Genomic DNA, 16,834 nt, shown 5'->3' with positions numbered 1-16,834 from the left:
CATCACGTGGGGTGCTAGCACACACCTGTAGTCTCAGCATTAGGGAAGCTGAGCAAAGAGAATCCTGAGTTTGAGACTAGCCTGGACTATGCAGTGACACAGGCTCAGGAAGAAAAAAGCATTCATAACTTACACGTGCACTTATTAATTACCATAACCCCAAAAGGTTCCTTCTTAAAATAGAAAAATATTTCCACAGCCTATGTAACCTTTCCATAATCAGCTCCTCCAAACAGCATTACCTACCAATTAAAAACCATGGCAACACTGATTCCACATTAAAAAATGGGAAGTTGTTCTCATTTCTACTTTCTCTATATTAATGTTCAATAGTTTCAACATGCCATTTAAAACTGACAAGCACCTAATACACAAAACTCACAATACTTGATTACTTTATATAATTTCCAAAATCAAACATACTTGAGATCAATTAAATACGCTACCTCATCATCAAGTTCATTCTTTATCAAATGTTCTGATTCAGATGCATTGTTTGTTTACATCATTTAGCAATCTTACCTGACACATAGGACAGAAGAACAATGAAGATAAAACAAGAAATAAGCTAAGAGTTGCTGATTCTCTTCACTCAGGACACCTGAATCAGAAAAGCATCTACACTGCTCTCTACAGTTCGAAAGTCTGTGCTGTTAAAATGAACACTTGCAAAGTTTTACACAAGGCTATCTGTCAAGGCATGAAAATCACAAGGGTTTAATCCCAGCCCCCTCCCCAAACAAAAAACCAATTATATAATGTTGAGTTAATATAAGAATAAAATACAAAGTAACCTGGATTCATATCTACAAAGCTGAAAGGCTTATCACAAAAATAACAGATTACAAAGGAAAAAAAAAAAAGCTATGGATGTAGTTCAGGTGATAAACTGCCAGTCTAATATTCACGATGCTTGAGTTCAATCCCCAGCCCAACATATACCAGGCATGCCTTATGAGAGAAGAATCAGGCGTTCAAGGTTATCTAACACTACACAGAGAATCTAAAGCCAACCCAGGCTACTTGTGACGTGTGTGTGTGTGTGTGTGTGTGTGTGTGTGTGTGTGTGTGTGTGTGTTGAGTACGTATGCCAGGCATGGTGGATCTCTGAGGTTTCAAGCCTACCCTGTTTTACACAGCAAGTTCCAGGACGGCCAGACCTACATAACAGAGAGACTCCATCTCAAAAAAATAAATAAATAATAACAATGTTTAATATTGTGATGCCTTTTTGTGATAATATAGATACATCTACAGTTACAGAAGGTCTAAATTGATAGATGCCTAGATGTTAACCATAGTATTTCTGAGAGCTGGAATTACGTGCCATTTTTCTGTCTTCTTTTTAGTATTTTATGACAGTTTTCTAAGCAAAATAGTAACTGCAAAAATTGGCATGCTTTAGTTAGTTGGAGATTAGTGTTAGGTACATAGTGAGATTGTTTCAAAAACCAAAAAAGTGGGGGTTTGGAGAAATGGTTCAGTGGTTAAGAGCAGTGGCTGCTCTTCCAGAAGCCAGAATTCTATCCCCAGCATCCACAAGGCAGTGGCTCACAACCATCTGTTAACTCCAATTCCAGGGGATCCAACGCCCTCTTCTGGCCTCTGTGAATACTGCATGATCGGTGTGCATAGACATAACATTTAGGCAAACACTCAAAGGCATAAAATAAAAATAAAACCTCAAAGCCGGGCGGTGGTGGCGCACGCCTTTAATCCCAGCACTCGGGAGGCAGAGCCAGGCGGATCTCTGTGAGTTCGAGGCCAGCCTGGGCTACCAAGTGAGTTCCAGGAAAGGCGCAAAGCTACACAGAGAAACCCTGTCTCGAAAAAACCAAAAATAAATAAATAAATAAATAAAAATAAAACCTCAAAATTAAAAAGAAAATTAATTTGTATGACTCCAACTAATGAACTCCAAACATGGTGGCACTCACCTTTAATCCCAGCACTGTGGAGACAAAGGCAGGTGGCTCTTTATGAGATCAAGGCCAGCCTGATCTACATAGCCAGTTACAGACCAGCCAGGGCTATATCGTGAAACCTTGTCTTTAATAAAAAGACAGCTTAGGGCTGGGCAGTGGTGGCCTGGAGGCAGAGCCAGGAGGATCTCTGTGAGTTCAAGGACAGCCTGGTCTACAGGATGGGCACCAAAACTACACAGAGAAAACCTGTCTCGAAAAAAATAAAAAAATTAAAATAAAAAAAGACAGCTTACAAAAAGCAATAGAGAGTATCCCCCCAAAATACCCTTGCATAGAGCAAAAGGAAACATGTTAGTAACATGACAACTCTTTGTGAGCTAGGTGCCTACCACCTCCAGGACTGCCCTGGCTTCTTTAGGGAGGCTTATGAAGAGCTTTGAAACCAAAGACCTACACGCAAGTTCTTGCCACCATGTGTTGTTAAAACTTGTCTTTTCTAGGCTTCTTTACCTCTTATATTCCTCTCCTATTTCGAAAAACTATTGTAAAGAGCAAAGACTATAATGTGATGCAGTATAAACTGAACAGAAGTACACAAATAAGATACTATAGTCTTCAAACACAAGATAGTAGAGCATAATGGCTTATGCCTGTCATCTCAACACATCAGGAGTTCAAGGTCATCTTCAGCTACACAGTTTAAGGCCAGCTGGGGCTACATGAAACTACTATCTCAAAAAATAAACGCTTAGTAACAGAGCTGAACACTTAAGAAAACAGTACCATCAATTCTGTGAAGTAAGAAAGCAAGTTTTTGTTTAGTTTTTAATAGGCTACATTTTATAAAATTCTACTTTCTGAGACAGATATTTCTTCCTAGATCCCACTACAACCACAAACCACTTTATTTTCTTATCCCTAGTTACCAGCATGAAAGGGTACAAATTACATTGGAATCAAAAGCCTCAGCATGAACCCTGGAGCAGCATGCTGATGGAGTTCACCAGGAGAGACACAAGGTTAATCAGCTATGGTCTCACTACTAAGAACTACTGCAATCAAAGGGGATTACAAGACACTCATTGAAGAGAAAGACAATGCATTCACCCGGAGAAAACCACCAAGGAAAAGGCGGCAATATTTCAAAACAATTACATGAAATACTTAAAAACTAAAGTGTTTTTCAAATTGTTTTAAAATACACTTCCCAAGAAGTGACATAAAACAAAAGCCATCTAAATGCAGCATTTCACAAAAGCAAGTCAGAGAGATTAAAATCAAATCCATGAATAAAATGTCAGATTTACTTGCCTCTATGTGAAATAAAAGCAGACAAATTACACCACAGAGATCAAAACTAAGTGGTTATTTGTTGAAAATAAAGAGACAGATATGACAACAAAATTTACTGATTCGCTTACACAGCAGATACTTTAAAAAGTATGGCTTCCCTTCTCATTGGATTCCATTATTTACTCCTTGAAAGCAATGAATCCTTCCCTCCTACTGTTTATCCTGTGAGTTAAAATAGCAATATAACTTACGTTGAGTTTTAATGCAAAAAACATTTGTTAAGAAAAAATAATGGCTTTGGAAGGTGAGTGTGGTGGCTTATGCTGAGAACCTAGCATTCTGGAGACTGAGGCAAGGTTGTCAACTCAAGGCCATCAGGAACTACAAAGTGAATCCCTGTCTGTATAAGAGAAATCTTTATTTTTGTTTGTTATTGTTGTTTGTTTTTTCTTGGTTTAGGGCAGCAGTTCTCAACATGTGGGTTAAGATGCCTTTGGGGGGTCAAATGACCCTTTCACAGGGGCTGAATATCAGATATCCTGCATATCACATATCAGATATTTACATTACAATTCATAACAGCAGCAATATTATACTTATGAAGCAGCAAAGGTATAATTTTATGGTTGGGGGTCACCACAACATAAGGGACTGTATTAAAGCATTAAGAGGGTTGAAAACCACTGGCTTAGGGTGTTTTGTTGTTATCTGAGGCTGTTTTTTGTTGTTATTGTTTTTTTTTTTTTTTTTTTTCCGAGACAGAGTTTCTCTGTGTAGCCCTGGCTGTCCTGGAACTTGCTCTGTAGACCAGGCTGGCCTCGAACTCAAGAGATCCACCTGCCTCTGCCTCCGAAGGCTGGGATTAAAGATTAAAGGTGTGCGCCACCACTGCCCAGATCTAAGAGGTTTTTTTTTTTTTTTTTGCTTGTTTGTTTGTTTTTTCCAGACAGGGTTTCTCTGTGTAGCTTTGAGCCTGTCCTGCAACTCACTCTGTAGCCTAGGCTGTCCTTGAACTCACAGAGATCCGCCTGGCTCTGCCTTCCAGTGCCGGGATTAAAGGCGTGCACCGCTGCTGCTGCTGCTGCTGCTGCTGCTGCTGCTGCTGCTGCTGCTGCTGCTGCTGCTGCTGCCGCCACCACCACCCAGCTCTAAAAGAGTATTTTTAAAGGATCTCTAGCCAGGCATGATGACACATCGTTAATCTCAGCAATCCAGAAGCAAAGGCAGTCAGATCTGTGTGACTTGCCTGGTCTACAAAACAAGTCCCAGGCTAGCCAGAGCTACAGAGAGAGGTTGTCTAAAAAACAAACAAATCCAAGGAGCAATGAAACTGTCAGGTTCTCACTACCAAGACCACTAGGTCTGCACACTTGAAGTGCCTTCACCTTCACAGCCTCACAGAAGTCACTTGTGGGTATTCCTCTAATGAAAAATTAAACTTTTCATAAGTAAAAGTGCACATAGAACTCATTTTGATATCTATGACTCACAATCTTGTAATACTGGCAATATCTTCAATGAGCTTGTGCTATCCCTACAGGGAATACAGATCTGTTTTTTCCATTTGATCTTTGCAGAATCACTATAGATTTAAAAGGATTCACTAAAAGGGCCATTAGGAAAATAGTTATGAATACAATCCACAGCACAGTCAAATGTGGGTTGTGAACTGGGATAAGGAAAAAAAAAATCAGTATTTGATCAGTGGCTCCTATTAGTTAGGTATTTCCATTAAAAAAAAAACACCTAGGGTTTTCTCCCTCTAATTATTATTTGGATTTCTCTATTTTATTAGACTATATGATATTCATCTCCAAAAATCAATCAATCTCTCTCTCTCTCTCTCTCTCTCTCTCTCTCTCTCTCTCTCTCTCTCTCTCTCACACACACACACACACACACACACACACCCTGAAAAATTATTTCTGAGAGAATATCTTCCAGACTTCACTGCACAAAAAAAAAAAGATTATATGCATTCTTAAGTAACTATGGTAGGCATTTCTATTGTCACCTCGCCTACTCCCCAAAAGAGAACAGTAAACCTAACCACACAGCTATCACCAGCTAAGGAATCTATCACAGCTCCTCGAAGTCTCAGGCACATACAATGGCACACTAACAGAAACACAGAAGTGGAAAACAAGCCCTCTGGAAAACTCTCAAGGAGATTTTAGAGACGGTGAAAAAATGGAGGCCAGTTTTAGAAAAACACCATTTCCCGTTCAGCATGTGTAAAGAGAAACTTTACCTAACAAGACTCACTCCAGGGATCTCATCTATCCCCAAAGGCACTTTCTTTTCTTTTCTTTCTTTCTCTTTTTGTTTGTTTGTTTTTTGAGACAGGGTCTTAACTATGTAGCCCTGACTGTCCTGGAACTTGCTCTGTAGACCAGGTGACCTCAAACTCACAGAGATCTACCTGCCTCTGGCTCCTGAGTGCTGGGATTAAAGGCTCTGAACCACCCACCTGGCCCCAGAGGCATTTTCTTAAAACTGAAAGAACAAAGAAGGTCATCTCTCTGCATGCATGTACTTTTCCCACAAGCTTTTCAACCTTACTCCACAGTTCATAAATAAAAGACCTGGCTAGCTATTTTTCAAATAGACTCCTAATAAAATTAATATTAGGAGGCAAAGATGACCGCAACACCCAGGCAGTGGTGGCGCATTCCTTTAATCCTGTCACTAGAGAGGCAGAGACAGGTGGATCTCTGAGTTTGAGGCCAGCCTGATCTACAAAGTGAGTTCCAGGACAACTAAAGCTACAGAGAAATCCTGTCTCAAAAAACAAAACAAACAACAAAAAAAGATGACAACATCACAGTGACTATTAGAATACAAAACACACATACTTGAGCTCTGGTTTGTTTGTTTGCTTGCTTGCTTGGGTTTTTTGAGTTTGGATTCTTTTTTTTTTAGGGGGAGGTGGGATGCAAGAGAGGGTTTCTCTGTGTAGTCCTGGCTGTCCTGGAACTCACTCTATAGACCAGTCTGGATTTAAACTCAGAGATCCTCCAGCCTCTGCCTCCCCAGCGCTGGGATTAAAAGCATGTGCCACCATCACCCAGCTTGTTTGTTTGTTTTTATTTGCAAGTTGATTATCTCCAAAATTTCTAATTTCTGAGACTTTCTCAGTGAAGTCAATAGTCTGAAATTGAGATAAATGAAACCATCCAAGTAGAGCATAGTGGTGGATACCTTTAATCCCAGCACTAGAGAGGTAAAGGCTGGAGAATCTCTGCAAGTTCCAGGCCAACGTGAGCTACAGAGTAAATCCATCTTTAAAAAACAAACAAACAAAAGGAACTCTCCATTCAACATATTCTGTTTTAAACAAGTTAGTAATTAGAAGTAAACTTAAAAGAACAAATACTCAAATCTTATACAAAGATCTTAATACAAAAATCTTGGAATGTTAACACTGCAAAGTTACTAGAGAAAAAGGATCTTCCAGTGAGACTTTTCCACACACAAAAGTGCCCAGAAACAAATGTAATGGGTCTGCTTATTCTAGAAGTTTTCTCATCATAATGGAGAAAAAAATTAGTAATTTTTATTGATTATAAAAAGAATTTCTAAATCCCCCCTGAAGATTTACAATTGCATAGCCCAGTCTCCACTGTTCTCTGTTGGGCTATATAACCAGCTGTTTGGTTCGCACACAGGAAGCCAGAAAAGGGAATACCGTGTTCAGAGCCTCTAAATAATATGCATTAGTTAAGAACTGCCTGCTACTAAACCAAAATTATTCAAGCGGAGCCCCATTTGTCACAATCCAATCATAAGGGTTCCACCAGCCCTCCCCCAACTGCTTGTGTAGTGGTATATCTGCTTCGGTAAAGAAGCCATCATCAGGTAAAGATTGGGGTGGGAGAAAAAGCGGGGGAAAGGGGGCACCCTTTCATCTAATTTCGCGAGGCATGAGTAATTGGTACAGTTGAGAGGAACGATGGAACATTCTATTTATTGGAGGTTGGAGTAGGATGGGGGGTGGGAGGAGAATTTCGTTTAAATCAACATGGCCAGCAAGATGTCCCTAACAAACAAAAGGCAACTGGGGGATATAAACACAAACCATTCACCTCCATCAGCTATAGCATCGCCATCATGGTGTGTACAGAGACCCCCAAGACTGCTCTCAGCCGCCACACCAGCGACAGCAAGAGAGTAGAGAGGTGCATCCCCACCACCACTCCCAAATGCACACTCTTCCAGGGGGTTACTCCCCTACCCACCCCGGATGGCCCGGCACCAAGAGAAAAACAGTAACGTCCCGCCCCGGCAGACTCCCCTTGCAACCCCTTAGCCGAACCCCCAACGCCGGCTCCGGGCTCGCTAAACTTTCCAAGAGCTTTTCCCCCGTGTCCCCCAGCCGATCGCCCCAGGATCGCGCTTTCCCACTGGCCCGGCACCCACTGACAGGCGAGCAGCGGCTGCGAGCGGGGCGGGGGCGCCTGGGCGCCGCGGAGGGGCGGGGCGGCCGGAGCCAAGTTCCCGGGGGTCCGAGCGCAGCGCCTGACAGGAGCCCGGGACCGCGAAAGAGGAAGAGGAAGCGGCGGCGGGGCAGTTTTCCCAATCCCCCGCTTCCAAGCGCACCCTACCCCCCCCCAGCCCCCGGCTGCCCGTGAGGGGGGGCGGGGAGGCGGGCTGCAAGGTGAGGCACCCGGGCCCCGGGGACCGCCGCTGCCGCCACGTCCCGACTCACTCTCTCTTCGCCCCGCCACCCCCGCCAGAGGCGCCCACAACAATAACACGCCGGGGACGACCCGTCAGCGCCCCCGAGGCACCCGGGGCCCACGGCCCGCCGCAGCCAGGCCCCCTCTACTGAGGCCCGGAGCACCTCTCCCGTCTACAACTCCAGACCCGGGTGGAGCCCGGCCCGAGCGGCCCCCCCAGGGTCCGACCCATCCCCCCCGGCACCAGCGGCGCCGTCTCCGCGGCCGAATATTAGAAGTGAATTCGAGCTGCGCTTTACCTTTAGTTCCGCACTGTCCGCCATCTTGCGTCTGTCAGCGCAAGCGCACTGAAGCTCGCCGGGGCCGCGCTGGACCCTCCCCTCTAGCTGGCTTGACTCCGCCCCCGCCCCGCCCCTCAGCCTTCCCGCCCCGCCCCTGGCCTCCGCCCCGCTCCTGGAGCTCGCCGCCCCGCCCCGGGCACGCACAGTTGCTAGACCGGCACGTACTATTTAAATAATGGCGCCAAGCCGGAGGTTTGACAGTTATTACTACCTCGGCCTCCCCGCCCCCACGCCGGCCCGGCCAGGAGCATCCCGGAATGAGGCAGCAGCTAGGGCTTGTTGGCCTGAGCTTCGCCCTTCGGCTATCGGCTTGAGCCCCTGTTGACAGAAGCCACTACGCCTCCCATTCCGCACCTGCACTGAACACGGCTGCCTATGGGCCACAACTAGCCAGTTTTGTTGTTTCCGGGGCTTTTGACGCGGATCCTTACGATGAAGCAATGAGGTCGTCAAAGAAAACATTGTCCTTCTCACGGTATCTTTTCCGAAATAAAAGCTCAGAGGAGAAAAGAGACTCGCTCAAACAGTATTTAACGGGGTGTCCAAAGACAAATCCGGCTAACTTCCATTCGCCAACTCGCCCTGTGAGTTTAGAAATTCGGCAAGATCACTGTCCTGTCACTCACAGGGGACGGATCTGTGAACTAATAAAGATATAATTACTAATGGTGATGAATAGCATTGGGATCAAAAGACTCATTAAGAGGGGAAAATGGTTTAGGGGGAGGTATGCTTAATCCCAAAAGTATTTTCTCCAACTATATTGATATTTAGACTAGAAGAAAGGTTATTTCATGCCTACGCTCTACTAAAGGGCTCCTCTACTTCCTGCAAAACCCCAGCCCTTTACACTATCAAAATTATCTTTTTTTTTTTTTTTTTTTTTTTTTTTGGTTTTTCAAGACAGGGTTTCTCTGTGTAGCTTTGCGCCTTTCCTGGGACTGACTTGGTAGCCCATGCTGGCCTCGAACTCACAGAGATCCGCCTGCCTCTGCCTCCCGAGTGCTGGGATTAAAGGCATGTGCCACCACCGCCTGACCCAAAATTATCTTAACATTTGAGTTACTCTGAAGTGTCTCAGAATTCAAGGCCAGGTCTTGACCAGCGACCTGGATTATTTTCACTCCCAGGTTCCTAAAGTTTTTACTTCAGTGTTTTTTGAGTTTCCTGCCCCCCTCCTCCACTGAATCATTCTCATCAGCATATAAACTTATCAAAATTCCTCTTACTTAAATTTAAACTTGCTTTGAATCCAAAATTGCCTTCAGTGGCCACTCTATTTCTCTGCTTTCTTCACTGAATAAATTCGCAAACATGACTTCCTTTTTCTACAGTGCTTGTTCCCACTTCCCCAGTGGCATCGACCTGTTGACCTACCCTGATGCAGCTAGACTGCCACCATCTTGACCATTTATTAAGACGACTGCTGTTCATCTATACCTTTGCAGAGCCCACGCTCGGCGCTCAGGTCTTATCTAACTTGGCTAGAGGGAACTGCTAACAGCTGCTGTGCTTGCTTTCTCTTGAAACAGTTCTCCTGAACTTTCCTCCACATCACTGTCACTGTCCTGACATTCCATTCCTATCTCCTTCCCTGGGGCAGCTCTCTCTCTCTCTCTCTCTCTCTCTCTCTCTCTCTCTCTCTCTCTCTCTCTCTCCCCTCCCTCTCTCCCTTTCCCTCTCCCTCCTCTCCTCTCCTTCCCCCTCTCCCCCCCCCACCCCATTTCACTATGGGTCTCACTATGCAGCCCTGGAACTAGCTATATAGAGCAGACTGGCCTTAAACGCCCAAAGAGTCACCTGCCTCTGCCTCCCAGAGGAGTTAAAGACATGTGCCACCATGTCCAGCTTTGGTTTAATCTTTAAATAGGGGCGAATCTAGGACTCAGTCCATGATCTTTATTCAACCACCGAGAACTACTATTCAACTCTGTCTTTTGGTCTATAATAGAAGGATTTTCACACATCTGCATCTTGGACTTCATTACCCAATCCTAATCCAGGCAGACCTAGAGATCCAGCTCCCCTTGTGGACTGTTTACCTAACTGCCTAATTAATATACAAGAGGCCATGTGATCTGCAACACTGCCTAAAACTGGGCATGGGGTTGCATGCCTGAAATCCCAGTAGTAGGGAGGTAAAAGATCAGGGGTTCCAGTTGCAGGCAAGCCTAGGGTACATGAGATCCTATTCCAAAAGAAATATTATTGTTATTTTGTTATTATTATTATTATTATTATTATTATTATTATTAAGAAAGTGGGAGGGGTGCAGACTTTTAACCCCAGCATTCCAGGCAGAGTAGGCAGATCCCTTGTGAGATTGAGACCAGCCTGATCTACATAGGAAGTATGTTCCAGGTCAGCTAGGGTTACAAGTCTCAGAATGAATGAATAATGAATTAAAAAGAGGTTGATTCATGAATGTTACTAGCTACCACCTAGTATCTATTCCGAATCTCTCATCACCTCCCATTCATCCTGTCAAGGAGACCTTTGACCCAGTCTTGCTCCTTTCCCAAGAATCTCACTATTATCGAGTATTCGGTCGACTTTCAAAACGGAAGTCTCGAAAGCATCCTTACCCCTCTCCTTTCATTCATTTCTGGTGTCTGAGTCCAGCTGATTGCTGCTTTTAAAATATACCAAGGCAGCCTGTCTTGTTGAGTCTTCACAACCACCGCCCTCTTCCAAACTGAGGCAGTTTTGTCCCTGCTGAGAGAACAGACTGACTGACAGGGCCTCACTTGGTTTCCCTGACCCTCAGGCGCCTTTGCCTTCTCGGGCCCTACGTTTGGAGCTGGCGGTAACAGTGAAGGCCTGTAATCCCAGAATTTGGGCCACACTCACTAGTCTTTCCTTAACAGCTGAATGTGCAATACAAAGACATGATCCCAACAGTTTGGGGGCCCTGAGGCAGGAGGATTTCTGTTGTGTTATATTTTGTTTCTGTTCTGACAAATAAAGCTTGCCTGGAGATCAGAGGGCAAAGCTAGCCACTAGTTAACCATAGAGGCCGGACAGTGGTGGCACACACCTTTAATCTCAGCACTTGTGAGGAGGAAGCAGGAAGATCAGGAGTTCAAGGCCACCCTGGGCCACACAAGATTGAACCAGTCTAAAAGAGAGACAGAGTGGGGGTGCATGCCTTTAATCCCAGCACTAGGGAGGTGGAGACAGGAATATAAAGCGGGTGGAGACAGGATCTCAACCTCCCACCCCCATTCGGTCTGAGAATTTATAGAGACTAATTTAGGATCATGCTTCAGATTTCCAAGCACTCAAGGCCAGCCTGAACTACATCGTGAGTTCTAGGCTAGCTTAAGTTATATAGCCACAATGTATGTATAAGTAAATAGCCAGGAGTGGTGGCCTTGGTCCTGCCTAGACCCACGGTCTGGGCGAATCTCTCAGATGGCCTGCTAGTCAGCTCATATAATTTAACTCAACCCATTACTATCAATCTATGTATCATCACCTGTTCTGCCTGTGACCCATTACATGTTGCTCCTTGGATGACAGGTTGGCGACTCCCTGACTCCACCTTCTTCGCCTCTGTCTTCAGTACACACCTAACCTTATTCTGCCTCACCATTGGCCAAACAGCTTTATTTATCAACCAATGAGAGCAACATAATTAATACTTATAGAAAGGCATCCCACAGCAGTGACCCAAAGCTAAAATCCCAGCACTTGGGAGGTGAGGGGAGAGAATCAGGAGTTCAAAGACAGCATGGGCCACATAGCAAGTTTGTGGCCAGCTTGCCCTACAAGAAGCCTTGCCTCAAAAATAAATATTTAAGTCAGGCTGCAGTGGTGCACACCTTTAATCCCAGCACTCGGGAGGCAGAGGCAGGCGGATCTCTGTGAGTTCGAGGCCAGCCTGGTCTACAGAGCGAGATCCAGGACGGGCACCAAAACTACATGGAGAAACCCTGTCTCGAAAAACAGAATAAACAAACAAACAAATTTAAAATATAGTTTAGCCTTTGTCCCTTCTTCCAGGCACAAAACTCCTAAAGTTCCCAGCAATTTCCTAATAGCTATGTCTTTTTGTTATCCCTAATGAGTCCTTCCATATTACACCTGTGTATGTTAGCAAGGTGATTCAGGCTGAGCCCCGTTCAATAGCCACACTATAGCTAAGCAGGATTTATTATAGAAATACTAAACTGATCTTTATTAATTGTTTAATATTTGAAAACTAATGATTTTAATTTAGAGGAGAGTCATGCGTATCTGTGGTTCCAGAATTTTGGAGCCTAAGGTAGTATTGTTTGAGCCTAAGAGTTCATGACCAACTTGGGTAACAGTGATAACACCCATCTCAAGAAAAGTGAAAGGGAGAGTGTACAAGAGAGCTAGAGTGCACACTTGAGCCATGACACTTGTCATCCTTGGCTATATAATGAATATGAGACCAGCCTGGGCTGCACGAGATACTATGTCAAAAAATAAATAAATAAATAAATAAATAAAATTGCCGGGGGCGAGGGGGGGAGGGTTGTAAGGTGTTCTCATTAATTAATACACACACAAAAATTAATAAAAATTGAAAACCTATTCATGATGCCATCACTTATTGAAACAAGAATACAAGATTATTTGTTCATACAGTTACAAGCATCTTTCCCAAATCTACAAAAATTTTTACAGTTATGATGAAATACTGAAAGCATTCCTTCTGATACAAGCAATGACACAAAGATACAGACATTCCCAAATCCTAGCATTCAGAAGGGTAGGGCCAGAGAGCTAAGAGTTTGAGACCAGCTTGGGTTACACAGCAAGGTCTTCTCTCAACAAGACAAGGCAAAAAATATGCCACCATCTTCAAAGTTCTTATCAACAAAATCAAACCTGAGCCAGGTACTGGGGTGAACGCTGGAAGATCAGAGAGACCGAACAGTCCACAGCCACCTCATCTCACCAGTTCCTCAGCTGCTCTTGTTTCCTCAGACTGGAAGCCTCTGAGTCCTCATCCAGAATGAATCTCAGCTGAGCTGCTGCTCAAAAGCCTGAAAGCTTAACCAGCCAAATGCTTCTAGTTCCTGGTCTTCACGCCTTATATACCTTTCTGCTATCTGCCATCACTCCCTGGGATTAAAGGCTCGCTTTCTGGGATTAAAGGCGTGAGTCACCATGCTTGACTGTATCCTTGAACACATGGATTTCTGCCTCTGGAATGGTAGGATTAAAGGTGTGAGTGCAACCATTTTGTAGCCTCTCTATCTAGTGGCTGTTCTGTCTCTGACCCCAGATAAATTTATTAGGGTGCACAATATTTTGGGGAACACAATACCACCCCACACCATTACTAATTTTAAAAACAACTCCAGCAAAGGAATGAAAGCTCAGAGAGTGGCGGTACTCGCCTTTAATCTCAGTAATTGGGAGGTAGAGGCAGTTGGGTTTCTGTGGGTTTTCTGTGAGCCAGCCATTGGTTCCAGGATACGCAATGGTACGTAATTAGACTCTGTTGTGGTGGTATTGTTTTCCCCCAAATATTGTGCACCCTAATAAACTTATCTGGGGTCAGAGACAGAACAGTCACAATATTAAACATATAAGTTAGGCAGTGGTAGCACACGCCTTTAATCCTAACATTCCAGAGGCAGAAATCCATCTGTTCAAGGATACAACCAGGCATGGTGACTCACGCCTTTAATCCCAGGGAGTAATTGCAAAAACAGAAAGATATATAAGGCGTGGAGACCAAAAACTAGAAGCATTTTGGCTGGTTAAGCATTCAGGCTTCCAGCAGCACAGTTCAGCTGAGAGCCATTCGGATATGAGGACACAGAGGCTTCCAGTTTGAGGAAACAGGATCAGCTGAGAAGTTGGCCAGGTGAGGGTTAACTGTGGCTTGTTCTGTCTCTCTGATCTTCCAGTGTTCACCCCAATACTTGGCTCCGGGTTTGTTTTATTAATAAGAACTTTTAAGATTCATGCTATACTCTGTCTCAAACAACAAACACATTAAAAAAAAAAAAAAGAACAACAAATAGGGACTGGAGAGATAGCTTGTCAGTCAAGAACAATTACTGTTCTCACAGAGGACCTGGGTTTGATTCCCAGAACCCTCACTATAACACTAGCTCCTGGGGCCCTGATTACTCAGGCCTGCTTGGACACTACACTCACATTCACATACCCACACACAGATAACGTACTGTCTTCGGGTTTTTTATTGTTATGAAGAAACACTATGACCACAGCAACTCTTATAAAGAAAACATTTAATTGGGGTGGCTTGCTTACAGTTTCAGAGGTTCAGTCCATTATCATCATGCAGGCAGATGTGGTGCTAGAGCAGGAGCTGAGAGTCCTTTATTTTGCAGGCACAGACAATAGGAAATGCGACACTAGGTAATATCCTAAGCATAGGAAACCTCAAAGCCAGCCCCACAGTGACACACTTCCTCTAACAAGGCCATACCCACTCCAACAAAGCCACACCTCCTAATAGTGCTACTCCCTATGAGATTATGGGGGCCAATTACATCCAAACTACCACACACATATACACATAATTTCAAAAATAATTATTTTTAAAATAAAAAAATTGAAATAAATTTATCAATAGGCCTCCTACTCAGAAAATTATTGAAATTTCTCTAAAATTTAAATATCTAATAAATAAGATTATACTTTTTTCATAGATCCAAATATTCAATATTGAAAAGATGTCAGAAGTCAGGCATAGTACCTAATATTACCTAATAATCCTAGTACTCAGACGACTGAAACAGGAAGACCTAAGTTCAAGGCCAGCCTGAATTACAAAAGAGACACCATCTCAAAACAGCAGCAACAAAAATTTCATAAATTAATGTAGATTATCTTCATAATCATGATTGTGAAGGTGTATTTATTTTTATTGTATGTGCATGAGTGCTTTGCCTACATACACCATGTACTTGTCCCATACACATGGTTGCCAGAAAAGGGCATTAGATCTCCTGAAACGGGAGTTACAAATGGTTGTGAGCCACCATGTGGGTGCTGGAACCCACACCCAGGTCCTCTGGAAGAGTGGTAAATACTCTTAATCACTGAGCCATCTCTCTGACCCTTTAAAAAATTTTAGAACAGTATAAATAGATCCAACCAAAAAAGAAAACCTTAAGGAGTTGAAATACATGAAATTTATGAAATTTTAATCATCCTAAGACATTGTTAAGAAAGAGAAAAGGCAAGATAATAAAGGTAAAAGATACTGAAAAATATATGCATCCAACCAAGGACAAATCTAGGTTATACTAGAAATTTATAGTATTCTTTCAACTCAGTAAAATAGAAGGCAGACTGTCCAATAGAGAAATGGATGAGACTGGAATTGGCATGCCATTAAAAAGCATATTTCCAGTGCCAGATTGATATGTGAAAAGATGCTCAACTTCATTATTGTTACAGAAACAATTAAAACCATAGCATATATTTATGAATATATATATATATACACATATATATATGTACTGTGGGCATATACATCTATATGTACATGTATAAACAAAACTTTTGTTTATGTTGCATTTGTTTAACTCTGTGAACCTGTGTGACTGTGCCGGTCTAAAATACCTGACTGGTCTAATAAAGAACTGAACAGTCAATAGCAAGGCAGAAGAGAGAGATAGGTGGGGCTGGCAGGCAGAGAGAATATATAAGAAGGAGAAATCTGGGAGGAGAAAGACGAGAGAAGGTGGAGGACACAAGAAGCCAGCCACCCATCTACACAGTAAGCCATGGAGTAAGAAATAATGAAAGGTATACAGAAATAGAGAAAAGTAAAAGTCCAAAGGCAAAAGCTAGATGGGCTAATTTAAGTTAAGGAAAGCTAGCAAGAAACAAGCCAAGCAAAGGCCGGATATTTATAATCAAGAATAAGCCTCCGTGAGTGATTTATTTGGGAGCTAGGTAGCAGAACACCCCCCCCAAAAAAGGAGAAAAAGAACAAAACAACCAATAACAGGAGGATTTTGCTCAGGTTCAATGTTTCTACCTTAGGTGCCTTCCTATTTAAGCATAGCACTTGGCAGAGTTGATTCCACCTCTAATCAAATTGCCAATGTGCTGGCTCTCCCTGACCTACACCAATTCACTTCCACCATATCAGACCTCAGTGAGAGAAACCCTCCTCGTGGGCATTCTTATAGAAGAAGAGTGCCAAGAGCTGGTCATCTAACATGGAAGCAAGAAGGTGAAGGCAGCAAGCTATGGTATGTATACCTTTAATCCCGGAACTCAGGAAGCAGAGGCTGCCTAGGCAGGTTTACTCAGAGATCTATCTGCCTCTGCCTCTCAAGTGCTGGAATAAAAGGCACATTCCATGACATCTGACTATAAATTCTCTTTTGAAACTCATAGCAATCTCCTTACTGTAAAATCTTGCATGATGAAAATACAAGTTACCCACTATGGAAGAAGGCGCAGAAAGAATAAGAGCCTGGGGAAGAGGTGGAGTGCTGTGGAACACCATCTTCCAGGCAGGACAGGGCAGGTGCATTCTTTACCTTTTACCAGCTATAATTACCTGTAGAAGACCCAGTACAAGACTGGGCCCAGTAACATTCCATTAAGAATGAGGGAGGGGCAA

At 43.4% G+C, this 16,834-nt stretch overlaps 1 protein-coding gene across 1 annotated transcript in view; it reads right to left on the bottom strand.

Annotated features, from left to right (window-relative positions):
• The window catches only part of Pias1 (protein inhibitor of activated STAT 1), a 113,937-nt gene extending 105,641 nt beyond the window's left edge, over positions 1-8,296 (bottom strand). The window contains exon 1 of the mRNA XM_028867044.2: positions 8,197-8,296. Coding sequence (XP_028722877.1) covers positions 8,197-8,220 — 24 coding nt within the window. The 5' untranslated portion in view covers positions 8,221-8,296. The remainder of the gene's footprint in view (positions 1-8,196) is intronic.
• Between the last annotated feature and the right edge of the window lie 8,538 nt (positions 8,297-16,834).

This window comes from Peromyscus leucopus, chromosome 7 (assembly GCF_004664715.2).
Source record: "Peromyscus leucopus breed LL Stock chromosome 7, UCI_PerLeu_2.1, whole genome shotgun sequence".
Taxonomy (NCBI): domain Eukaryota; kingdom Metazoa; phylum Chordata; class Mammalia; order Rodentia; family Cricetidae; genus Peromyscus; species Peromyscus leucopus.
Note: the sequence above shows the minus strand (reverse complement) of the source record. Positions and strands in the feature narration are given on the sequence as shown.